The 26,836-nt window shown below is 34.0% G+C and overlaps 2 protein-coding genes and 1 long non-coding RNA gene across 3 annotated transcripts; all 3 read right to left on the bottom strand.

The window, feature by feature from the left end:
- Positions 1–696: 696 nt before the first annotated feature.
- On the bottom strand, positions 697–8,366 carry LOC123890762 (clathrin interactor EPSIN 3-like). The gene is made up of 14 exons (XM_045940445.1): positions 8,160–8,366; positions 7,359–7,452; positions 7,172–7,223; positions 6,879–6,958; positions 6,724–6,802; positions 6,354–6,437; positions 6,072–6,217; positions 5,435–5,755; positions 4,727–4,768; positions 4,549–4,641; positions 4,260–4,465; positions 3,143–3,321; positions 1,691–2,801; positions 697–1,571 (listed from the first exon to the last, which is right to left on the bottom strand). Exons 2-14 carry the CDS (start codon positions 7,391–7,393, stop codon positions 1,108–1,110), a joined length of 2,892 nt encoding a protein of 963 aa, XP_045796401.1. The 5' UTR covers positions 7,394–7,452; positions 8,160–8,366; the 3' UTR covers positions 697–1,107.
- Positions 8,367–12,522: 4,156 nt separating this feature from the next.
- Positions 12,523–13,441, bottom strand: LOC123890761. Its single transcript, XR_006802947.1, has 2 exons — positions 13,378–13,441; positions 12,523–12,961 (listed from the first exon to the last, which is right to left on the bottom strand). It is a non-coding gene; the product is annotated as an uncharacterized LOC123890761 (long non-coding RNA).
- A 5,287-nt stretch (positions 13,442–18,728) lies between these two features.
- On the bottom strand, positions 18,729–26,171 carry LOC123890760 (vesicle transport protein GOT1). The gene is made up of 7 exons (XM_045940444.1): positions 26,039–26,171; positions 25,703–25,784; positions 25,088–25,179; positions 24,906–24,986; positions 19,777–19,874; positions 19,620–19,693; positions 18,729–19,138 (listed from the first exon to the last, which is right to left on the bottom strand). Exons 2-7 carry the CDS (start codon positions 25,728–25,730, stop codon positions 19,131–19,133), a joined length of 381 nt encoding a protein of 126 aa, XP_045796400.1. The 5' UTR covers positions 25,731–25,784; positions 26,039–26,171; the 3' UTR covers positions 18,729–19,130.
- Between the last annotated feature and the right edge of the window lie 665 nt (positions 26,172–26,836).

Here is a 26,836-nt window from a genome sequence, read left to right as displayed (position 1 = left end):
ATTGTTTTAATCAACTAGTCGATTTGTAAAATTCAAGAACTACTATATTTTTTGTCAAAAAAAAAACAACAAAAGAACTATTATGATCAATATTTACCAACACCATCCACCAAATGCAAAAGCAGCTTACCAGCTCCATCGAACCTAAAGCACGAAAAATTATCAAATGACTTCAAAATATAATTAAAAGCATGTACTATACTCACTTATTTTGTGTATTGACAATGTTTCTTTCTTGCTATATACATACTTGGTTACATAATTCCAGTTTCAAATGCAAATTAACTGATAAACATCCAAGTAACGATCTGTTTGATAGCCGAGCAAATGCAAAGAATCAAAGATTGTGAGATTACTCTCTAAAACTACTAAAGTGTCAAAGGTCCTAACTATGAAGATTGTGAGATTACTCTCTGAAACTACTGAAGTGTCAAAGGTCCTAATTATGATGTTTTCTACCCAAAAATAAACTAAGCTGTGAAATTATTCAAATGGAGACTCACCCACTTTGGCTGTGAAACAACTCAACTAGAGAAAAACACTGGCATCCAATAGACTACCTAACAGCTCTCTAAAATTTGAATATCTATAGAATATTTAACACTGACATCCTGTTGCATTTAATGATAAAAAACAAAAAAGTTTCAAAAGAAAAGAGGAACTATTTATTTGGAATGCTTAAATTTGAGACAAATGTTAAAAGTAAAATGAGAAAGAATATATTAATATCATCAAACCACCTGTTGGTGTTCAAAAAAATGAGGAACGGGCAAATGAAGAAATAACCCAAGTAAGGTTATTCAATCTCCCGTCACTGGTACACAACACTGATACTGAAAGCACCTACAGAAAGGTGACCCCAAAAAAGAAAAGAATGGTAATAGCACATTTATAAAGAAGAATAAACATACACCACACTGGGTCACTTTACAGAAAATTTCAACTTCAATGATAGACTACTATAAAATCCAAATGTTGATATCTTTACTGAAAATCCAAATGTCGATGTGGACTATTCGTAGGCACCGGTATCAAAATGGCATCTCTCAGCTTTTAGCAAAACAATTAACAATACTTCACCTTTCCATCTATCAATAATGTTCAATCTCATCTGTAGCCGCCATAAGGTTGTTGAGCATAACCACCCGGACCCATCATGTTGTTATTATAGTTACCTGGCATGTTTGAACCAGGAGGCATTCCAGCAGGGGGTTGCATATGGTATCCTTGACCCATACCCATTCCCCCCATACCACCCATACCCATTCCACCCATACCCATGGATGGATTCATTCCTCCACCATAACCTCCCATACCCATACCACCGGGAGCATTGCCCATACCCATGCCCATACCCATGCCCATGCCCATTCCAGAACCCATCATCGAGTTTGGATTAGGTCTGAGAGCACCGGCACCAGCACGACCTATTCCTGAACCCGATCCCATAGCTTTACCCATATTTACCGTTGATGTTACGGCGGGTGTGTTAGTGGGTTTCTCCATTCTCTTTTCCTTCCTATTAATGGATTCAAAGTCAATCCCAATATCTGATAACGGATTAGTTTTAGCTGCATGTAAAAAACATAATAGTTAGCCGTTTGTCCATATAAGATAATATTTGAACTGAAATATGTTGTAGAAACTGCAATATCACAAACAGATAGTATTGACAAGGATAAGCACTTACGTCCAGATATGTTTAAATTAACCAGTCCCCTGCTAAGTGTATCTGCCCAAACTGTTGATTTTGTCTCAAACTTATCCTTGGATGGTTGAGAAACCAAAGCATTGGATGCCGTTGAAGCAGCATACGGTGAAGCACTGGGAGCAGGTACTTCAGGGGTATATGATGAGCTAAAAGGAGCTGCATTCCCCTGTTGTCCAAAGAAGCTCTGGTTGTTCAACTGTGATGCTTGATCAATTGGAGAAGGAGAAGCAGTAGGTCCTCCATGATGGGGAAAGTTTGTGATTTGTGACGGTTGTGCTGTTGGAGCTTGGGGAGTCATGTGTGAAGGAAAACCTGTTGAGGATCCCTGCGGCAAGTAGTTCCCACTGTTCATAGACCCATTATATCCATTTTGTGATTGAGGATACATGTTTGGAGCTCCTGGTGTAAGAGATGCATCCAGGGAGTACAATCCACCGTAGGTATGACCACTTGATTGTGCAGTAGATTGACCACCTTGAGAAGCAAAGGGTGGCTGCATAGAATGGCCAGTAGATGATGAAAATCCAGGCATGCCAGGTTGACCAGAATGAGAAGGAAATGGTTGCTGTGCATATGGACTAGTGGTAGCTGAAAAAGATGAATTAGGAGCTGAAAAACCTTGCTGGGTATATTGACTAGTGGGAAGGGTTTGAGCAGGTTGACTGACTGCAGCTGAGAAACCTGGCTGAGTAAGTTGACCGGTTGGTTCAGAAAATGGTCCAGGTGAAGTTGAAAAGGAAGGTGAAGGTTGGCCAAAAGCAGGAGCTGAACTGTTATGCTGTGCTGTTATTTCGGGTAATGGTGCAGGAGGAAGAATGTCAGCTAGAATATCAGTTTCCAGCTGTTGAGATGATGAATCTTGGGACAAAAACTGGGAGTTAGCAGAGAATGGTTGACTGTCATTGCCAGCAGATGCAGAGTATGGTACAATAGAAAATGAGTCCCCAAACCCAAAATTAGACAGTGTGTCAGCATTAAAACCATCTAATTGGGACGGCTCAGCATTCTGATATGTATGGTGTTGAGGTGGAGCAGATTCAGTGGAAGTATCAGCCTTGAATGGTGAATCACCAAATGGATCTTCAAAAGACTGCAAAAAGTTGAACCAACAGATATATTTATTTTGAATGAAAAATAACAAATAGATACAGATATACCTTACAAATTATTCAAAGCTAAGTACTGAAATAGATATTCCCTTTCTAAAATTAGAAAACCAATTTTCAGAATACTACCTATACAGCTTTATCATTATTTACAGCTATGCCTGCCTAATAAAAAAGGATGGAGACAAGGCATAAACGTGACAGAGCCAGAAAAATTCTAATTATAAATCATATACATATCCATTCTCTTTTTGGCACCGTCTCAGAACATAGAAAGAAAAAAGTTCTTTAACAAAAACAGATAAATAATCAATCAGACGCCTACCTGATCGAAATTATTGGACCCAGATGATGGTGCTGCAAAGGAAGCTGTTGAACCCGTGTTTACTTCAGGGGTTGCAGTTGCTGATGTAGCTGGCACAAGGGGCAATGCATTTGAAGAGAATGAGTCTGATAGTGAACCGAGCAAGTCGATTTCACCATAATTAGAGGTGGTTGGGGCAGCTGGTAAGAAACATGAAGATGTTATGAGTACAAACAAAGCCTAGTAAATGTTACTTTCAAAGAAACAAGCCGTAAAGCATTGTTAAAGGCTTTTCAAAGCCATTAATATTAACCTGAAACCACAAATGACTGTAAATGATAATATGTCAATTAGGGTCATCAGTCATGCCATTGATATTACAAGTATATTGACTGAAGTTAGGTATAACTCTGTAGACTCTTCACCACAGATCATGATGTAATGCTCAGCTATATACTAAAAATACATACAAATATGATATGAATGAAAAAATTGTGATCATGAGCTACACTAGTGACTGGCTAACTTTTCCCACTATAGAATTCAGCGAAATTAATATTAATGGATCCTACAGTTAAGTTTCAAAAGTTCACCGTTAATGCATAAAATGGTGCCTGCACACCACTCTATCCTGTATGGGTACAAATGGCACAAAATTGTCTCAATAGAAATTTAAAACTAGAAAAGAACCATCAATAAAGGGATGCCAGCACCTATTTCCATGTCCTAGTAATCTGAACACTTATATGGCAAAAAAAAATCTTTAAAGTAAAAATACATCTTATTGTCTAGTGGATTTACAGCAATCCCATAATAGTGTTTAGGACCAGAAAAATGTTATTAGGACTGGGAGTTCAAAGATATACACCCAGGAACACTTGAGGGCAGTTTACAGAAAACAATGTTTGGAATGAAGCGACAGAGAAAATTACAAAATATGTGTCCCACAATTGAAACAACCGACATCCAAGATCCAACTCCCCAACGGAATGACAATATAATATACTACAACACAATAATTTGACGTGTAATGTAAATAAAAATTCAACATAAACGCATAAGAATTTCTTAAACAAGAATTAGAAGAGTACTTTACACAAGTGACCAACACAACAAAATAACAAGCAACTTCACAGACCTGATGTAGGACCACGCGGGTCAAAGAAATCATCAGTTGGCTCAGTTTCCTGGATTCCAGAAGCAGCAGTACTGGCAGCAGCAGTTACTTCAATTGGATTATTGCTCACATGAGAAGATCCAGTAGGAACAGAGGTTAAGCTAGGATTATCACTTGCATGAGGGGACGAGCCTCTTGGAGCAGATTCCGCCGATGTTTCTACATCCCTGCAATCAAGATAATATTCATAACAGGTTCAACTGTGAATAAGAGTTGCAAGTCCATACCTCCATGGTATTAAAGTTCATACCTTTCACCCTGCATGGGGCTTTGAGCTTCACCGACAGCCTCTTCATAACTTGGAGGAGCACCAACATTTTGCTCAGAAAGCTTCCGCTGAAGTCTGCTCATTGGTATTGCAGATTATCAGTCATAATAGTACTTAGAAACAATATGTATACATAAGAGAGTATCTCTGACAAATTTACCTTGCCTCCAGTGATTGGTCTTCAACTTTAGCATTGCTACCTCTAAGAAAACATTGCATAAAAAGATCAAGTTAGAAGCATGAATGATTTTTTTCAGAGAGCAATTATATCACATTAAGCCCTGTGTTCATGTAAACTTCATTAATGCTACTGAACAATATCAGGCCAAAATACTAGTTTCGTTTGACCCAGTATCAGTTCCACAAATACAGGCTTAGCGAGTTAGTTCACACAACACATTTCCTTTTTTATATAGCATTTCAGAAGAAAAATTATCTACCTAAAGCCATAATCCTATTCTGACAATTCGACGGTCAAGGGCGAATAAAAATAAATATCACAAGACCCAACGTTCTAAATGGGCACAGATGTAAACCTTATTATTCTTCAGTATAAGACCTCATTTTGTTTATCATGCTAGAAGTTTAAGCATGTCCAATTCATGTTTGGTGCTCCTAAATGCTTAACCATAGCAAAGCCCGAAGTTTACATCATCCAGATCGATGAAGTGTATTGAGGTAGAGTGTATTTTAAGTTGCCAATTCAGAAAAGAAAAGGAATAAAAAGACCAAGACTCAATGCAGTGCAGAGTCGCGAGTATTATAAAATCACATGATCTTCTTGGCCCAGTTTTTTAAAGAAATTATCTTTCAGATTTTAGGGATAAAACTTAAAAGATTAAGCTATCAATTATTATATAGGCTTTACCGAGACGAGTGTTGGCCATCCTCATCGAAATCCCGCTCTCTATCAGAACTCCTGCTTCTTGCATCATCTTGGTAGTCAACACTTCGACTTCTTCCCCTGTCATCATCTCTGTAACCTTCCCTGCCATAACGGTCCTCATAATCTCTACCATAACGGTCTCCATCATCTCTAGAGCCCATTTCTCTTTCTCTTCCATAACCATAGCCATTTTTATCTTCCTCCCTGCTTGCATAACGATCATCATCATATCGATCACCATAGCTTCCCATGTTTGAGTGTGAACCAGGTCTATACATTCCACCTGGTGTATTGTTGCGAAACCTGGTAAATTGTTCAAGAAAATTAATATCTCATTGTGATTTTAGATTGAGCTTAATGGATATAAACTATCAATGTTAAAAAGCTTTGCATTGATATTGAGCAGGGTGATGTGGCAAAATAAAGGATTGAGTTTAAACCGATAGTGTGTATCCTTTAAATCCTTTTGAGATTTATAATCCAGAAATAGAGAAGACAGATTATGAATTTTCCAAAACTGCGGGAAATTAAAAAGAAAATATATAATAACATTATCTGATGCTTTCTAAATAAGGGGATAGGTATGAAAGTTATATAATTGGAAAATAAGGAGACTTACTTTTCCTTATTAACGGAAGCCTTCTGCCTAACCTCAGCGATTCTTTCTTTATCATTCACAAGGCCAACGAGACTCTGAGATTTTTTCCTGACATTATTTCCTTGATCTCTTCCACTGGAATCAATATATTGAAAATCGGACAAAGTCTGTTCATATGAAGATCAGACTCTTATCAGGTTGCATTATAATATTTTCGGGTCATTTCATCAAAACTAGGGTCTTGCATGGCAATTGACTAACAACATATAAATTTTAGAGAAAAATTGAGTAAATGAAAATTACCGATATTTGATAAGCATGTTCTCTGATCTCATCTATAACTCTCTCAGAACCATGAGCCACCAAGTACTCCAGTACAGTCAAAGCCTGTTAATGAACAGTAACCAGTTTAATACAGAAACATAAGAAAAGAGCTATTGTTTAATATAGCAAGATCAATCAGTAAATGATGCAGAAGAAAAAAAAAAAAAAAGACAGTTCTTAATGTGCAACCATGCAATAACCCTTTCATTATTCCAAAGAATATAAATGAGGTACTTTGCGAGGAGCATTGACGTGTTAATGAAATAGTACATAGCACTAGGACAATAAAAGGTGAAGATGATTACAAGCACATGAGAGTAACTAACATGTAAAATATTCTAATTAATACCTTGTAGACATGCCGCCAATTCTTGCCAGTGTCATTAATTCGTTTCCAAACTACTGCCATGATCATCTGGTATTCATAACTGCAGGTCCACTAAAAAAAATGAGTCTATGCAACACAAAATATCTATAGCATAAAATTGAGAGGCTTAATCTTACGGGTTTCTGGTCGCCTGAGCAATGTCTGCAAGAAGTGTTCCATGAGGACCCCATGGTTCATTGCTGGTAGCATCAAGAACCTGGTAGAGAGGATAGAAATCAATAAATCTAATTTAGATTTTGCAAAATAAGGTTATAATACATAAAATTAAGAACAGACTATTTTAAGAGAAAAATATCACATGAAAATATGATCATACTTCACTTAAATCCTTACACCAACTATCCCGGTTTGTTTGGCACAGTCATAGACGTGGTTTCATAGCAAACTTTCAAAATAAGAAAAACTTTACCTTCTGTTCAATGCCAGGAACTTTCAGCACTTTCTTATTTACTTCTCTTTTACTACAAGAACACGACAAAGAGTAAGACGTTACATTAGTAAATACGACTGGGGTCTAAAATAGTAATAAATAAACACCCAAAGTACAGGCCATCAAATGATATGTTGCATTATTAAATAATTAATGCTATACTTACAGGTCCCTAACAGTTTGACCGATAACCTTCTTCATTGTACCAGCTGGTATTCAGTACAAGCTACGAGCCAGCACCAAAAGGTTCAAACTGCTATCTACAAAACAAAATCCACTTCAATTTTTTGCCACGTATCCGATTCAATAAAAGCTCATACTTTCACATCAACGCAACGGTTACTTTAATTCCAAAAAACATATTCTCAACCATAATTTTCCGATTGTCGTTTAACTAATATAGCAGTTCACAATAATAATTTAAATAAAATGTCAATTAATCACATCCTTAATACATTTATCAAATAACAGATTCAGAATCAGTAATAACACACAAATATGAATGTCTCCATGTATATAACAGAAACTCGCATCAAACATATAGATAATTGAAATTGAAAATGAAAAATCAATCGTTATTCGAATTCAATTATACAAGCTTATATAGAAAAAACAATCAACATAACAGATTGAAAATACAATCCATACACAAAATTATTAGATCAAATGAACATCCAAACAAACACCACAACACATCTCAAAACACAAAAATTCAAGCAACATGAAACATTCAAGGTCAGTGAGCATTGAAATGAATCAGAAAACGAAATCATTCAAAGAAAATAACAAATTAAGCATAAATCGAATCCTCACAGCTAATTATAATTCAAATTGAAATCAATAATAAGTCAAAATCATAATGATAATAAACATTGTGAAGCAGAAAACAATGATTATTACAAGAAAAAACGATCAAGATCGAAAAACAAAGAGAAATGAATCAGTAGATCTGGAAAATGGATCGAACCTGATGAGATCCAAACGGAAGAAAGTTTGGTTTCGTCGGTAGAAATGGAGAAATGTAGAGAGAGAAAGAAGAGATAGAAAGAGAGAGAGAGAGAGAGAGAGAGAGAGAGAGAGAGAGAGAGAGAGAGAGAGATCGCAAAATGCAAACACCTCTCTTCTGAGTTGTTGTTATGTATGTCTCAAAAGATTAAGAGTAATTAAAATTTAAATTACGTTTGTAAAAATAAAATAAATAAATAAAACTCTCTCTCTCTCTCTCTCTCTCTCTCTCTCTCTCTTTAATTACGGAGTTAAATGGAAGCAAAAAAGGACGAGAAAGACAACGCAACTCACACGCACACAAGAATAATTTACTTCCTTTTATGGTTAAAAAAATACTCCATGCATTTGCATTTGCATATGCATTTGGTGGCTTTAGACAATTAATTTGGACACTTCCATGAAATAGTAAAGTTTGCGGTTTATATGCTTCAATTTCAATAGTGTTTGTGATTTTGTTTATGTTTTTAAAAAATTATATTTGATCATTACTTTACAAATATATTATTTTAATGAATTGAGAATTTTCTTTATAGAGAGTCAAAAGAGCACAAGTCTTGAAATATTTTGAAGTGTTCTATGGAGCCAAAATCTTCAGTATCATGAGTTAATAATAACACATTTATTTTTCATCTTTATAAATCTATCACACTTTGTTTCGTAAGCTTAATTCAGTTTGCAGAATATTGTATTATATATGTAAGAAACCGGAGTTTGAACCGGTCATTCCATTTATCCATTTTAAAAGTGAAATTTTTAACTACTAACTACTTAACAATAAAATAAAATATACCGCAATTTATTTTTGTTCATTCTTATTATGTTTGTCCATGTTAAATTTATTTACATTGTAATTGATCTATACATTATTTAGAAGAATATTTTATTTTAGTACTTTAATTATGCGTTTTCATTGGTTATATACTTTTAATATTGTATGAGCCACTAATATTTTTAGTTAATATTTAAATTTTGTACTTGCTTTTGAAAAAGCATATTGGGTAAATTAATTAATAAGAATAAGAACAACGATGTGAGTGCACCCATTTGGAGTTGTCAGATACCATAGAATATGGTCACCGTTGGTTGGCTGGTTATAACTCCGCATGGCATTGTTGAGAGTGTTCACCGTAGCAATGTAAATACCAGCACCAGCAAGATCATTCCTTTCATATACAACTAAGACTATATTGCCATCCAAAGCTATAGGCATCGGCAAAAGAATATCATAGGGCATGCTCGACATCAGTAGGGAATACAATGGAAGCCAATCTTGGCTTCGTAGTTCGAAAACGTCAACAATTTTCACCCCAGGTATGTAATATGAGCAGCATAGTTTACCATCCAATTTAGATATAAGATTGGTCGGTGGGTTAACTGCGGGGAGGGGAGTAGAGTAGTAGATCGAGGCAAAGTTAGTTTCGTTAAAGTTTCCTTTGAAACGTCAAATGAGAGTAAAACAAAAGTATTGTCAGTTCGGATGGCGAGTTGAAAAATGTGACTCGAAACACAAACACCAGAAAGGAAGGTATCAACAATGTCTTCGACCAAACCTAGTTGTCGCCATGCATGGTCTACCCCTAATGTGAAAACGGCGTGATCGACAACGACCGCGGATGCACTGTCACTGTCGCTGGACTGAGTACAATTCGAAAAAACGGACAATTTTATAGCAATCTAACCTCTCCGAAAAACCAAAACCATGATTATCATTTGCGAGTTGTTCCGGTCCGGTGAAATCAGCATCGGCTAACCGTGAAGTCATTCTTGTTGTTGGATTGTAAGCCGAATAAGTAAACGATTCCCAAACATCATGTTCATACAATAGACAAATCCCATTTTGGGAACCCAAGACGAAGGAATCGCCCCCAATAGAAGTAGGGGAAGGGCGGCGAGGAATGTTAGGAAAATTGTTCTGGGTTAAGAAGCGGTGAGGGATCTGTGAAGGCAGCATAGTAATAAACATATCTTCATATCGATACTCCTTCTTTGGCTTCTTTGGAATCTTCCTTGGCTTCTGCCTCAACATACTAGCAGTCATCTTCGTCTTCTTCATATAGATTCTCCTCTGTGCAGTAAATTGGATGAGAAGAAGGGGTTTTGAGTGTCGAACCAAGTCACGATGAGCTTTTATGAAAGTTGGATCGGAAATCAAGTCATTGAATCTTTTTGAGACTAGTTTCAGATGAACCAATTCCTTAGCCGAGAATCCACATTGAAGTATCTTGATTAGAATATTTTCCGGTAAATCCATCAATTCCTCAACTGACATAATCGCCATTTTTAGAAAGGGTTAAAGAAAAGAGAAAGAAAATGTTTTAGGGTTTCAGTGGATTGGATTTGGAATGTGTTTTAGGGTGGAGAAAGAAAAAGATTTAGGGTTTCTTCTTGTGATTTAGGCTGGACCTTGATGGCAGCCTGGGGAGTTGATGATTTCGCGAAGTGCTTTAACTTGTTCTTCTTGTGATTTCGCCATTTTACAACAATTGTGTGTGTTTGTTGTTTGTGTGACTATAGTAGTATATTGGGAATTTGGGATTTCTGGTTATCACTCACTTTTATGTGTATGGTTGAAGAAGTTGACCGTGAGTGAGTGAGTGGACTTAAAAGACTTTTTATTTTAACTAGTTTAAAGACCCGATGTTTAAGTTTGTCATTATATTATGGTAAAAAATTTATTTAGAAAAAAATATTTAAAATTTTGTTATACAATATTGTTAAAATTTCTTCCAAAAAAAATATTGTTAAAATATAAGTGAAAATATTGTACTATTTTTTTTGTAAAACTTATTAAATGAATAAATTTGATTATAATTTTTAATGATAAATTATCTAATTTTTTATCTATCTGTCACAGATAATAGTCCCGTGTATGTTTTTTAATAAAAAATTAGAAATTTGATTAGGAATATTTAGGATAATCTAGTAAATTTGTTAGTAATTAACTTTATTGTATTATTATTATATTATTATTATTAATAGTTAATAGTATTTTTTTATGAAAAATATTGTTTGTTTCTTTTTTTTATTGACTATTTTATTCTCCTTTTTATTTTAATAGATTATTGAGTTGATCGTATTAATCTGTTTTGTTGCTATTTTTATGAATATAAATTGTTCTATTTTGTTTCAATCTATAATCTGTTTTGTTTCTATTTTTAAGCGTATAATTTTTTTTATATTTATCTTATATTATTCTATATATGTATTTTTTTGGAACAGAATTAAAAAAAATATTTCTATATATTGTAACAAAAAAAACGGTAAAAAAAGATTCAATATATTGTAACAAAAAAACGATTTTTTCTATATATAGTAACAAAAAAATGATAAAAAAGATTCAATATATTGTTAACAAAAAAAAACAATTGTTTATATTGTAACAAAAAAAAAAACGATAAAAAAGATTCAATATATTTTTTCTGTATTTATCTTCTATTCTTTCAACTTTTAAATTTTTTATTGTGAAATTACGATGAAGCATATAAAACTTGCAATATGGTTAAAAGTAATAAGGATAAATTGGTCAGTTTGGTGGTAATCGATTTTAATATATTAGTAATAGATTTGATTGACATTTTATAATTTCAAGTACTATTTGTCTATTTCCAAATTTCAGAGGTATTTAACGAATTTTAAATTTGAAAAAGGTATTTGACAATTTACTCAATTTACTCAAAACATAATGAATGATGAAGTACTTGATGAGTACTCCTTTGAACCAAGATCTAACACCTCTAGAATGTTAACAACTTTCTCAAATATTTTATCAAAGGTAAATGTTTATATTTTATCAAAGCTAAATGCTAATGTGTACCCAAAAAAAAAAGTTAAATGCTAATGAATGTTTCCGGACACTCTTTAAGATCTAAAATAGTAAGTTTTTTATAGAATTTTTATGAAAATGCGTAAAATCAACCAATTAAAAATTGTAGTGTTTAATTTTTTGAATAAATTTTTTTTTCAAATGAAATGCTTAAAGAGTGTCACGGGACACTAATTAGCAAGACCCTTTATCAAATAGCTCAGGTAACTCATAAAAAAATCAAATAGCTCATGACGAGAAATGTTAACTTGGGCACAACCCCAAATCAATTTTATTTAGGCGCACATACGTCGTTGAGAAAAATTTAAAGATAAATAATTTAGTTACATCATCTTATATTAATTAATTTTTTTATCTTTAAATTTTTTTATGCAGGAGCACCATTATTACTGAATGTCAAAAAAACTCCCCCATTAAGGTTGATCACTGATTTCCAAATGGCAAAAAAATAATATTAAAATTCCATCTAAAAAAATAACCGGCCTTCAAACGATAAGACTGCAAACAAGAGCAACATCTAACTAAATAAACACAGTCTAATAACACACTCTATTATTCATGAAATCTATGTGAGTCTCACTAACTAAATTATTTGAATCCCATTTTATATTTGGTGAATCTTATTCCTAAAATAATGAGACCAACATAAATTTCAACTATAAAGAGTGTGCTGACAAAGAATATACAAGCAAAACGAGTACTCATGGAGGAGCATTGGAAACAAATTTAGAACAGCCCACTTCTGAAAGAGGGTCTTCCTCATGGTTTTTCCTTTGGATGGAACTCTAGGTCTAAACTTTCTTGACGCTACCTAGCTTTTTGAGCTTCCAGCCACAGATCCTTTGCTAAATCTTGCTGAACCCGTTTCCTCGTCCCGTCTGATGGCGGTAGGTTCTTCAACAGCATTAGGAGGGTGCTGATCCTCATCTCCGTAACTTCTGCAATACGATGAAACAACGTTGGCATAAATACTTATATATAACAGATATTAAACGATAACTCACAGTCTCACACACACACACACACCATATCTCTAAATCCTGAGCCATGTGGAAGAGGAAACCCACTAAATCTGGAATACAGAATGACTTAAGCTACATGATCAGTTAGAAGAAAACTTCTGCTGCTAAATAGCTCGAATTCTATTAGTGGCCATACATCCAAATCAATATAAATCTCCAACGCGATTGACAATGCTAAACCTATGCTTTTAGTTTATTGCAGAGGTTAACTTATGCAATAACATCAAAGAATTAGCTAATTTAGTTTTGAAATCATTCATTTGGAAAAAATAAACCTATAGCAGAATTACAGAAACAATAAGTTTATGATATGAAAGTGCAACAATACATACATAGAGTAGATAACAATGCCGGTGACAACAGCACCAAATGCCAAATAGTACATCCAATCAACCTGAAAAGCATATTAGCACTAGAGATGTTAACAAACTAAAATTGTGACTCATAATTTGTAGGAACTTTCAGTTGGAGAAATAAAAAGGAAGTAAGGTTACTATCAGACCTTCTCATGGTAAGCGAAAATGCGAATTAAGACGGACCACATGTCTGAGGTCAGAAGAGACAGATTTAGCATGGTAGAACCATTGAGCTGTGACAAAAGAACATATCACATTTAAAAATATTAGTTCCCAGTAAAAACATGAATATTCATATAACTTCATTTTTTTTCTACTTACGCCATACTAGTGTTATCAAATAGCAGCTATACTCTATAGCGCTATAGAGTAGCATAATTTCGGAAAATCAATATTATTCTGCAATATGCTATTTAATACAAAGTGTTGTTTAATAACAGCTATTGCGGCATTATAGCACTTTAGCGAATAGAATTTAAACAAACTGTTATTTTCTGTGCTCCACGATTGACAACAGTGCACTAAACCAAACTAAATCTTTAAAATTGTTATAGTTTGATTCCGTACCTTAAACTAAACCAAACTAAATCTTTAAAATTGTTAAAATTGTTAATCTTTAATTTTTGTGATTCATCCATATATTATCTAATTTTGACATATATAACTTTTCTTTAATTTCAATGTTTGTATCGATTGCAATTTTTATGAGAATTTTTTATGGCATACGGTAATTCTATTAATCAAGGCATAAGGTATCCTAAAATCGCAACACACGATGTCCAATAAGGTCATATAACAGAAAAAACTAAAAGAAAAGGATCTCATCACAGGAAACAACACCGGTTCCCCAAATCTCTTAAAAACTCAAAATAGAAAAATTATGTCGCGCAATTAAATAATTTAACGTGTACAATAAAATAATAAAAAATTATACCGCGCAATTTGTGACTAATTTTTTGGGTTATGAATGCTAACATGTTTTCTTAGAGTATAGTACATGTTAAGAATCCAAAGATTAAAATACTCTCTTAACGTTTGTGCATTTCATTTATGAAAATTTAAAAGTTGAATTAATTGCATGGATTTTAATAAAAAAAATATTTTTTTATTTAAATCATTAACATGTGTCATTTGTCATTACATTAACATGTTCCAAGGGCACACGTTGGCATTTTCCTATTTTGTTCATAGTTATTTTACTTTAGATATTATGGAACTAATTTAATTTTTTTTTGTTTGCTCGAGGGACTTTATTTTAAGATATTTATACGGGATTTTATACTTTTACTCATATATTCATACATCGACCCTTACCAAAAAATAAATTCATACATGGACCCTTACCAAAAAATATAGAAGTTCATGGACCTTTTTTTTTTTTTGAATTTTTCATATCTATTTTACTATCGATATTATGAGATTAATTTAATTTTTTTTGTTTGTTTAGAAGGTTTTTTTTGGAAGTTTACACAGAGCCTATTTTTACTTATATATTAAAAGACATGTTTTATTTTATTTTTTAATTTATACGGAGTCTATTTTTCTTTCTTTTTTTTTGATAGATATTTTTTTTTTTTGTGATTTACACAAGAACTATATTTATTTTTTTTGAAACAACAAGAACTATATTTATATTCATATATTAATATGGAATTTTTATTTTATTTTTTTGAAAATTATGGGATCCTATTTTTTTTTATGTTATAATTTTTCATTTTTCATCTTTTTATTTTGGAATTATGAAAATTTTAATATTAAAATGTTATTTTTTATATTCTCATTTTACCCGTGCTTGATTTTTTTTTTATATTATAGACTACATACATTTTTACATATAATACAATTTAAAGTATGAGAAATTCCTCACATGTATAAATCAAATGATAAGAAATAATTGTAATATTAGTTTTATAATAATAGTCATCAAATTTATTGATTGCATAATAGTTTACTACATATTCCCACATATATAAAAATAATAATTAAGAGATGTATTTTTATAATATATATTTTATAATTATTTAGAGACTTTATATAGTATATATTATAAGAAAATAAATTATTAAAGTAAATTATAAAAAATATATAATGCATAAGACAATAATTCTTCAAACGCATTTTCACCCGTGCATGGCACGGGTTTGGAAACTAGTTATCTATAAATAAGATAAAGCCAGACCTATTCCTCTTTCTCTCTCTTAGAAAATGCTAGCCTCTCAACAACTTTGCGCTCTCCTTCTTCATTTGACCATTCATCAATGTCATTATTGCATTTAATCCTTATTAAATGGAAAAATAAAAGTCCCTTATTTTGAATTTCTTCTTTCAAAATTGGACTTAAGTTTTTCACACGGTCTCCTGCCTCAGTGTTTCTCACACCGTCTCCCTTTTCTCGCCGTCTGCTTACACTATATTTGTCCTCAAATCGTAGTGTTCAGATTGCAACACCGTACGTACTCCTCTTCTTCACGCATCACAGAATCGTCGTTCAATCTCACATCGTCCCCCTTCTCTCATGGTTGCTCGCCTTGCGCCGTCTTCAATCACAGGTTTCGAAGCCACAAACATCATCCTAAGTATTCTGAGTTATTGATAAAATATTTATTTTTCGTTTTTATAAATCTACCACACTTTATTTTTGTTCATTCTTATTATGTTTGTCCATGTTAAATTAGTTTACATTGTAATTGATATATACATTATTTAGAAGAATATTTTATTTTAGTTATGAGTGAGATAAATGATTGAATAAATATTCTATAGAGATTATTTTTTATATGAACAAATTTGAGATTTTACAAGACTAAAACAAAATTAAAATAAATAAAAAATAAGAAGACTAAAATGGAGTATATTTGAAGTGCTAAAAATAAAAATAAAAAAGTATATGATTTTACAAAAGAAGATAAAAAAAAATGTTTATAAGTATTTTGTTTAGGTACTCAACTTATATTATTAGATATTGGTATCTTCTAGGTAAAATTTATTTAAAGTATAAATTTTATAAATATAAATTAATATGAAAATAAGATATAAATATAATGTAGAATTTTGACTAGATAATATAGGTACTCAATAACTTAAGTTGGATAACGAGTGTTCCCGCGAGATAAGATTAGTTGATAGAGACATCACATTTTATATGCAGAACTGACAGAAAAATGAGTGTTAATATTATTTTAATTTTTTTTTTGTTTAGAATGTTGACAATAAGAATTGAACTTAAGACCTCATGCATACTACCAAAATTCTTCACTAGACCAAAGTGTTCACATTATTTTATTATTATTGCTTTGTAATTATTCTAATTAATAATTAATTAGCACTAAATTATGCGTTTTCATTGGTTAGATACTTTTAATATTGTATGAGCCACTAATATTTTTAGTTAATATTTAAATTTTGTACTACTTGCTTTTGAAAAAGCATATTGGGTAAATTAATTAATTAATTAATAAGAATAAGAACAACGATGTGAGTGCACCCATTCGCGGAAGGTGTCTATATTTCAATTCATTTTCAAAGTCATTATATTAGATGTCACTATTTTTTGACAGAAATGTTCAATCTAATTCTATAATCTTCCTTCGGTGGCTGGCGGAACCAAACATGTATGTATGTGTCTGTCTGTCTATTTTCATTTTTTAATAATGCTTTTGTCAAAGTTGATGGACGCATTCAAAATTATTAGGTGATCCAATCAAATGAGGATAAGGGTTAGTATTTTACTTTCAATTTGAAAAAGTTTTTTGGGTAACTCATTTTTATTGGTCATTATAAGCTCAAGTTGTACATTATTTTTTTTACGAATTAATCTCAGCTCATATTAATAGTATAATTTAGATGATAGTTGTATGAATATTTGATGGGTTGAACCTAAAATTTTCTATTTTATGTATGCCAAAGATTTTTGTCCTTAAACTATTTGATTAAAAAAAATATTGTAACAAAAAAACTCTTATTAAAACTCGGACATTACATTATACTTCTCATTCACTCTAAGGTGAAATTCTAACTACTATAATAAATACTTGATGGTTGGATTCTACCTATTCACCATGAGTCTTTCACTTGTCATACTTTATTTTTTTGGCTTTCACCACCAGTTTAATCTGGTTCGGACGTTAATTATGGCATCAAGTGGTTTAAGTCTCCTCTCAATCGCAGTTGCTGAGAATCGAATTGTGGTCCTCCCTACCAGATTCAGCGTCAATCACCACTGAATTAACTAATGATTGGTTCACTCGTAAGTTCGCTCAAAATATAATAAATTTGGTAGAGCCATTCTCTTATCAATTGTCAAAAACGATTTTGATTACCAATCGTTTTCATCGTACCTGAGTTGGCACACATGGTTTAATGATGCACCATAGCTATATATAGTTGGACTCCATGGTTGTGAAGTGAAATTTCATTATAGACTAGAAGAACAAATATAAGGATTCTCAAACCTACCCAAAATTTAATCAGTGCTCAAATTCAAACCAATTCAAATAAAAATTGTAAATAAATAAAAAAAATGAAAATCATAAAAAATTGAATATTTTTTAATGCGTTTGAATGTTCAATGGATTGGTGATTTGACACGGTGGTGGAAACGGTGTTTGTGTCGGAATCGATGGTGAGGATTAGATGATCAAAGGTGAGAATTAGGTGATCGGAGTGCCGTTGTTCAATGATATTTATATGGTGATGCTGCGATGAAATGGAAACGTGGGAGGGAGAAGAACGTGCTCAGAAGAAACAATAGAATCAGAATCGTTATTTATTTAAAAATAACAATGTTCTCAAACCTACCCAAAATTTCAATCAGAATCCTTCTTATGGTAGTATTTTATTTATTTATTTGAACAACATAGAGAAGAACAATTATATCTCATCAAATTAGAATCTGAGATTGTTTTGAAAATAAACCATCAAAATTGGGTCGTTATATTTGTTTTACACCCGCACTTGATCTATCCAGTGTGGGTGCAAGTGTGACTTCTATTAGACTTAGTTATTCTATTGATATTCAACCACAATATTTTACTTATTTTATTTTATTTTATTATGAATTTAATGTATATGCATTAATTGTTTCGCATACAATTATTTAACCAAATGTGATTCCAGGCATTAGATAATAGCTAAGCTCCACCCAAGTTCAAAATCTTATATGTATATTTTTGAAATGATTAGATGATGTGTATTTTTGTGTCTAAATGATATTTATTTTGGGTTGTGACCGTACACATTTTTTTTCCAAAAGTATACAAACAAAAAGAAGTTCGATCATAGACATTTAAATGTCAGTCATGAATAGTTGAATACTGGCCTAACACACATCATGAAAATGTTTTGCTGAAACTTAAATGTGTGGTTTTTGCCAAAACCATGGTAGTACACTGTGATTATGTCAAATTCACCGCCAGTTCAAACATGTACTGTCTACATCAGGAGTGAGCCTTCATGCTAGTTGACAACTAAACAACATATGAGCCTTTGTGGTAGTAGACAACTAAACAATATAACCCGCTTGTATCTTTGTTCTTGTTTACATTGAAACTTAATTACATTTCAGGACAAATCTCATTAAAAGATGGTTATTTGCCTTATGGCAAACAATTAGAAAAGCTAGCTTAACAACATACACAAATCATCAGAAAAGTTACTAACATCATGGTAATCTAAACCCCTTTATGAACCATAGAGTAAGAAGCAACAATCAAAATCTCCTTCTGCAATAATCAAGGAGCTGCAAAATAGTAGAAAAGGATTATGGTATGCTCTATAGTGAGGTTAATCATGCCAAACACACACGTACAGGGATAAGGTAAGAATAGAGATCTTAGAACCAATGTAGAAATTAATCATGCCATGGCCAATCACATTTGCAACACAACAAATAGAAGTTAATCATGACAAACATATATTGTTGTTAAGTTCTTTACAAATCATCATATAGGTATGCAATGAAGTAAATCATACTCAAACTAATTCCGTTTGATGTCCTACGTGCCATGTCATGTGGTCAAGTTGTTGCAAACTTTATTGATACATCCAAGAAAAAGTTTTATAGTACATTTATGAGATCAATGTCATTTTGTTAGAAACTATAATAAAACTACATTATATTTATTTCAATATACAAGCATGCATACAAGCAGATAGAGACACACAAAAAGAGGGTAGGAGAGAGTTGAGAGTGAGACAGAGTTTCTATAGAAAAAACTTACGCGCAATAAACCGTATAATCCATCCAACAACTGGAATATGGTAGAGGAACACTTTGATAGACGACCAAAAACCGCTGCAATCAAAACCATCAATGACAAGTGTATAATGATAAACTTTGTAGCATAGTAGAGTTCAAGAAGGAAGCCATCAACTAACCCGAAGAGGAAAACACAGCCATATATTTCAATTATTATACCAACTACTGGCCATCTCACGAAAATGAAAAAGAGGCCTAGAAGAAATGACGCAGTACCCTGCAAAAGAGGTAAGAAAATGCTATTTAACTCCATATAGAATGCTTCATTGTCCATCCATAAAGAATTTTAGAATTAATTTTTATCAAACTATAGATTATGACATTGTAGCACCGGTATCTTACTAGTTAACTATGAAGGATATGATATTGTAGCACAAAAACAAAGAATAAAACTCTTTCCTATTAAAGTAGAATATTTGTTTCTTATCAGACCATCACAAAAAAAAAAAGTCCGAAGCGTATGACAATGCAACTGAGAACTCTTGAAGAAAAATATATTATATTTTATGATTCATTAGAAGTCAGCAACAACAATTTCCAATTCATTGGTGACAGTACTTCAAGTAAAAGTGATTGATGGGAATTATTGGTTTCAAAAGACAATTGATGTCACTTTGGATTGTTTCCTAAGTGGGCTGAAACCTGATATCAAAAGGGACGTGTTGGCCCAATCCCCTCGATCCATCTCTAAAGCCTTAGCATTAGCAAAACTGTTTGAAGAAAAATACACAACCCAACGAGCCCTTGTACACTATTAGCCAAGGTGGTGAAAGCAGTGTAATAGGCTGTGACGGTGGTGGTTTGAGTTAACTTGAAAAGTGCTTGCCCGGGGGATTCATACGGTGAGGGACCAAATTCGAGTTCCAACGCTCGAGTGAAAGCATGCCACGACTGGAAAGGGTTGTTGCGAGACATCATCTGACCCTTCTTCCACGTCCAGAAACACGACTCTTCCACCCTTACTCCCAACACCAGCGACCAAACTACAGCACAAACCACCCACCTCAAACCATAACGTCAAAAACATCAACCCGGCTGAAATCCAACTCCGTCGTGAAAAGGGATTATGTTATTACTGTGATGAAAAATTCTCTATGTCTCACAAATGTCCCAATAAACATATTTACCTGTTACAAGTGGATGAGGAAGACCCTATTGGCCAACAAACCGATCCACCCGACCCATCCTTAGCCATCAACGACCACTGTTCTTCAGAGGGCATATACAGGGAATGGAGATTCAAATCCTTCTTGATAGTGGAAGCTCTGACAATTTCCTTCAACCTAGGATTGCTCATTGCCTCAAAATTCCAGTTCATTCTGCAGGTAAATTTCAAGTTCTTGTTGGTAATGGAAGTAAATTACATTCAGAAGGTTACATTCCAGACCTAACTGTATCAGTACAAGGCCACATGTTACACGTTCCTGTGTATTTACTATCTTTCACCGATGCTGATTTGGTGTTGGGAGCTCCATGGTTGAAAACTTTGGGTCCTCACATTGCTGATTATGATGCGTTGTCCATTAAATTTTATAATCATAACTCTTTCATTACAATTTATGGTGATAAACTGCCCTCCTTGAATCAAGCCCAGTTCCACCACATTCTATGTTTGCAGAATACACACTCAATTGACTCCTCATTCACACTGCAGCTCCACCATGTCGACCACCACAGTGATCCTAAAAATTCTCTACCTAGAGACTTGCCCCCAGACTTGCATTCTCTACTCACGACTTTCCTGGATGTCTTCAGTGAACCTGTGGGTCTACCACCAGTCCGTGCCCAGGATCATGCAATTCCTCTTTTAGAAGGTAGTAATCCGGTGAAAGTAAGGCCATACCGCTACCCTCATTGTCAGAAGGAACAAATTGAACTAATGGTCAAAGACATGTTGGAACAAGGTTTAATACAACCCAGTTCAAGCCCTTTCTCCTCTCCGGTGCTGCTTGTTAAGAAAAAGGATGGAACATGGCGTTTTTGCATTGATTATCGTACCTTAAATGCCATCACGATAAAGGACAGTTTTCCCATTCCTACTGTGGATGAATTACTTGATGAATTATTTGGGGCAACATATTTTTCTAAATTGGATTTGCGTTCTGGTTATCATCAGATCTTGGTTAAAACAGAGGACCGATGTAAAACTGCTTTTCACACTCATCAAGGGTTGTACGAATGGTTGGTGATGCCGTTCGGATTATCTAATGCACCAGCGTCGTTTCAAAGTCTCATGAATAACGTGTTCAAGAATCAACTTCGAAAATCAGTATTGGTTTTCTTCGATGATATACTGGTTTATAGTCCATCTTGGGCAACTCATCTTGAACACTTAGTGGTGGTTTTAAGCCTGTTACGACATCATACTCTGTTTGCTAAATTGACTAAATGTTGTTTTGGAATGACTAAGGTCGATTACTTGGGCCATACGATTTCTAGTCAAGGAGTAGAGATGGATAACTCCAAGATACAAGCAGTTTTGGATTGGCCAGTGCCTACAAATATCAAACAGTTACACGGTTTTCTGGGTTTATCAGGCTACTATCGCCGCTTCATTAAGGGCTATGCATCCATTGCAGCACCATTGACATCATTGTTAAAAAAAGATGCTTTCCTATGGCACCATCAAGCCACTGTTGCCTTTCAAAATCTCAAGGAAGCCATCACCAGAGCTCCTGTTCTTGCTCTACCAGACTTTCAGCAGCAATTCGCATTAGAAACCGATGCGTCTGGATCCGGCATTGGTGCTATTCTCAGTCAATCCAAGCACCCCATTGCCTATTTCTCTATGAAGCTCTCTCCACGAATGCAGAAACAGTCCGCTTATGTTCGTGAACTTTATGCCATCACAGAAGCTTTGGCTAAATTCCGTCACTACCTTATTGGGCACAAGTTCACCATAAAAACTGTTCAACAGAGTTTAAAGGCTTTGACAGACCAAACCATTCAAACACCGGAGCAGCAACAGTGGCTACATAAATTTCTTGGGTATGATTTTACAATTGAGTATAAACCTGGTTGTGAGAACATTGCGGCAGATGCCTTATCCCATTCTTTCTTCATGGCATTATCGGCCCCACATGCATCTGTCATCACATTAATACACGAGGCTGTCAATCAAGACCCTCATTTAGTTGCCATTCGCAATCAATGCATATTGGGGGAGTGTTCAGATCCACATTATCAAGTTCGAAATGACATGTTGTTTTGGAAGTCACGCTTGGTTGTTCCATCTGATAAGCCTATTATTGATTCCTTGTTACAAGAGTTTCATGCTTCCCCACTTGGCGGGCATGCAGGCATCAGTCGTACTAAAGCAAGATTAGCTACACAATTTTATTGGCCTACAATGAACCGCGACATTCGTGACTTTGTTACCCAATGCTTAACAAGCCAAGGCTTCCACTGCACTTCCAGCAGGCCTACTGCAGCCGCCTCCTATACCGACACAAATTTGGGAGGATATTGCTATGGACTTCATCACGGGTTTGCCAAATTCCCACTCATACTCAGCTGTTTTTGTTGTAGTTGATCGTCTCTCCAAGTATAATCATTTTACTGCTCTCAAGAGTGATTATACTGTTGTCAAGGTTGCAGAAATTTTCATGAATTCCATTGTCAAACTACATGGGTTCCCGAAGTCCATTGTGTCGGATAGGGATAAAGTTTTCACTAGCCAATTTTGGCAACAATTATTCAAATTAAGTGGCACGACATTGGCCATGAGTACGGTCTATCATCTACAAACCGACGGGCAATCGGAAGCGGTTAACAAATGCTTGGAAATGTACCTTCGCTGTTTTACCAGTCAAAATCCAAAGGCGTGGTCCAAACTGCTTCCGTGGGCAGAACTTTGGTACAATGCCGCATTTCACACTAGTATTGGTATGTGTCCCTTCAAAGCGGTCTATGGTCGAGATCCCCCTATGCTTGTCAAGTATGATATTAGTCATCTAGATCCCCCTTCACTCCAAACTCTGCTGCAGGAGCGTGATGCAGTCCTGCATTTCCTCAAAGCTAATCTGTTAAAAGCTCAGCAGACTATGAAGAAATTTGCAGATGCAAAGAGAAGGCTCTTGGAATTTCAGGTTGGTGACTTGGTTCTCGTCAAACGCCAGCCATACCGCCAATAGTCAGTTGCTTTATGAAAGAACCGAAAAATGGGTCTGTGACATTTTGGTCCATTTCAGGTCATTGACAAGGTTGGTTCTGTTGCGTATCGGTTACAGCTACCTCTGACAGCTAAGATTCATCCGGTGTTTCATGTGTCGGCCTTGAAACTGCAAAGGAGAGCATACAACTCCTTACATGCTGCTGCCTTTGACTACAACCGAGTTGGGACCAATTCTGATGCCTCAATCCATTATTCAATTTCACGTCATTCTGCAACAACAATAACAGGTCCCACAAGTTCTGGTTCAATGGGAAAGTCTCCCAATTTCAGCTGCCACTTGGGAAAATTGATCTGATTTCAAGGAAAATTATCCTAACTTTAACCTTGAGGACAAGGTTAATTTCGATGGGGGAAGTAATGTAATGGTTGACACTAATCATGAGGACACAAAGGACAAATAATAGAAGTGGAGGAAAATAACAATCAGGGACAAATGGCAATGGATCCGAATTTGGTGCAAGTGCGTCGAGGCACTCATGAGAGAAAACGCAACAGAAAATATTCTCATGAGTAGGCATAAAAGGAAAGAGGGTACTCATCAATTGGTGTGAATTGTTATGTGAAAATCTCCTCTCTCTCTGTTTGTTTTCTGTGGGATTGAGTAGTACTCATCCTTTTCATTGTAATTGCACTTTTCTTTGAATTCCTCCAAATAGCATTTATGCTGTACTTGTTATACCTTTATCAGTGACATTCCTAATTTGTAATTCCTTTTATACAAGTTAGTTAAAGAAATCTTCATGTATTTCTGTGCAATTAGTCTGACCTTAACACACTGACAGTCTGACACTTCAGATTAAAGGTGTGTCTAGTGTCTGACATGTGTCAGCATCTACACATGTAGTTAAGTTCAATCACTTTTATTTTCTTAAATTGTTACCGGTGTCTATGAGTCCGTGTCGTGTCCGGTGTCTGTGTTTCATAGGTAAAACGCATAAAAACAACTTTGAAATGTCTGACTGACATCCTACTAGTATTCACTAATCCATATCAAATGATATGTAGTTTATGCATAAGAAGAGCATGAGAAAGAAAGTGATTTATTAATGGGAAGAAAATTCACATTCATTTTACCTTATAGTTTGCTCTATTAGTGAAGAGTGACCACATGGAACGCCAACCAAGTAAAATTGCTACCCCTGCCAACCAAAATATCTGATTCCAGAAAACCAGATACCAAAACCAAATTAGGTCAATACCAATCCCTATACCAAGGACAAAGATAAGAAAATTTAGATTCTAAAAACAAGCCTCACATTTCCCAGAGCAAGCAAACCACGGTCAAAGAAAAGAATTATGCCAAGAAATGTGAAGAAGATGCCAAAACCAATTAGCCCTATGCCAATCTCTGCATGTTTTTTTCAAAATGTCAAAGGTGAAACAAAATAACAAATGCATGATATTTGTCAAAAATAAAAAAAATAAATGCTTAGTAGATGTTGAAACAAAAAGAACAAATAGACTAAACAGAATAAACTCGGAAAAAAATGAAACAAAAATAAGAGTCCGTTTGGATTGACTTATTTGAGCTTATCTCCTTACGTAAACAGTTGTGTCACTCTTTAAGAGAGCTTATGGAATCAGCTAATTATGTACATTTTCAGCTTATTTCTATAAGATTTCAAAGATAGTTATTGAAAACAACTTATAGCTTATATAAAACAACTTGATTTGATTCTATCTTTTGTTATAGAAATAAATTATACATAAACACTTATATGATAATTAGTTATACGCTTATACTATAAGCACTTAATTAAGTTGTTTATCCAAACAGGTCTAAATGTGATAGATTAATTCACATTCAAATATAAATCATAAAGACTAAAAATTCAAAATTGAGCATGAATTGCACGCATTGCAGTGCTTACTCTTCATCTCATCAATATCATATGCCATATTGATTACTAGTCAAACAGCACACAACACAAGATAAATGAACCTTCAAAGGAACTGCACAAAATGGAAGATCATCAGCTCAATTCAATTAATAGAAATGAAAATGACATTCCAATTAACCCTAACCCTAATCCCAAATCAACTTGAAGAAAAAAAAAAGCAAAAACTTGAATTGACTTCTAGAACATATAATTTGCATTGCTGCAAATCGAATGCATTATATGACTTTGTTAGATTGATTTGAAAATTTTCTGAATTTGAACAGTGGCGTACACAAGAAACAAAGAACGAAAATAATGGAAATTTACCTTGAATCTAAATGGTTTAGTGAACAAGAAGAAGAAGAATGAAGAGGGAAGGTAACTTCAGAAGAAAACTGCGATAATGGGCTAGTGGGCCTTACTTTTGTTACTGAGTCCAAAATTTGGGCACGTGGCCCATGGGTTTAATCCACAGACTTCTTCTTTTTGCGCCCGTGAGTCTTGCACGCGACCCTGACTTTCCAATTCTACCCCTCACAACATAGGATATGAAGGTGTAAATAGCAAAAATCGAAGAAAAATAAAAGTTCATATACTAGAATGCAAACTCAATATGCATCCTAGGATGCGAACCTTATAAACATCCTAGGATGCGAACTATTTTTTATTTTTTTTTACCAGATTTTGCGTCCCCTAAATTGGCTACATAAGTAGCGAGGAGATATTTTTAAAAATTTTCGGAGGCGGACAAGATGGGGTGTGAAAAGAAGAAGTTTAATCCACATAAAAATACTAGTTAGTCCAACAAAGTCCTCCTTTACCAAAAAAAAAATGAAGATATTATTTATTTAGGATTAAATACTTTGGATTTTTGCTCTCTATAAAATATTTATATTTTACCAACGAAGGTTTAATCTATCGAAAAAATCTAGATTTTCATAACATGGCGAATCACAATTTAGGGTGTGTTTGGTAAGTCCAATAAGCTAGCTTATAGTTTATTGGACTAGCTTATAAGCTTGTTTGAAAAGAAAAAAAGTATTTAGTAAAAAACTTTTCTCACGAGCTTATAGCTTTTTTTGACAAGTAGCGTTTGAGCTTATAGCTTTTTACGGTTTTTTCCAT

The sequence above is a fragment of the Trifolium pratense genome, linkage group LG6 (genome assembly GCF_020283565.1).
Source record: "Trifolium pratense cultivar HEN17-A07 linkage group LG6, ARS_RC_1.1, whole genome shotgun sequence".
Taxonomy (NCBI): domain Eukaryota; kingdom Viridiplantae; phylum Streptophyta; class Magnoliopsida; order Fabales; family Fabaceae; genus Trifolium; species Trifolium pratense.
Note: the sequence above shows the minus strand (reverse complement) of the source record. Positions and strands in the feature narration are given on the sequence as shown.

What these genes read in the sequence shown, in the direction of transcription:
- LOC123890762 (XM_045940445.1), bottom strand. Translation starts at nt 7,393, where the DNA reads ATGAAGAAGGTTATCGGTCAAACTGTTAGGGACCT. An exon ending in GCTCAGGCGACCAGAAACCC is followed by an intron (nt 6,803 to 6,878) that starts GTAAGATTAAGC and finishes GTGGACCTGCAG; the next exon opens with TTATGAATACCAGATGATCA. An exon ending in GACCAATCACTGGAGGCAAG is followed by an intron (nt 4,642 to 4,726) that starts GTAAATTTGTCA and finishes ACCAATGAGCAG; the next exon opens with ACTTCAGCGGAAGCTTTCTG.
- LOC123890760 (XM_045940444.1), bottom strand. Translation starts at nt 25,730, where the DNA reads ATGGCATATGATATTGATGAGATGAAGA. An exon ending in CTAATAGAGCAAACTATAAG is followed by an intron (nt 19,875 to 24,905) that starts GTAAAATGAATG and finishes CCTCTTTTGCAG; the next exon opens with GGTACTGCGTCATTTCTTCT. An exon ending in GGCTGTGTTTTCCTCTTCGG is followed by an intron (nt 19,694 to 19,776) that starts GTTAGTTGATGG and finishes TTTTGATTGCAG; the next exon opens with CGGTTTTTGGTCGTCTATCA.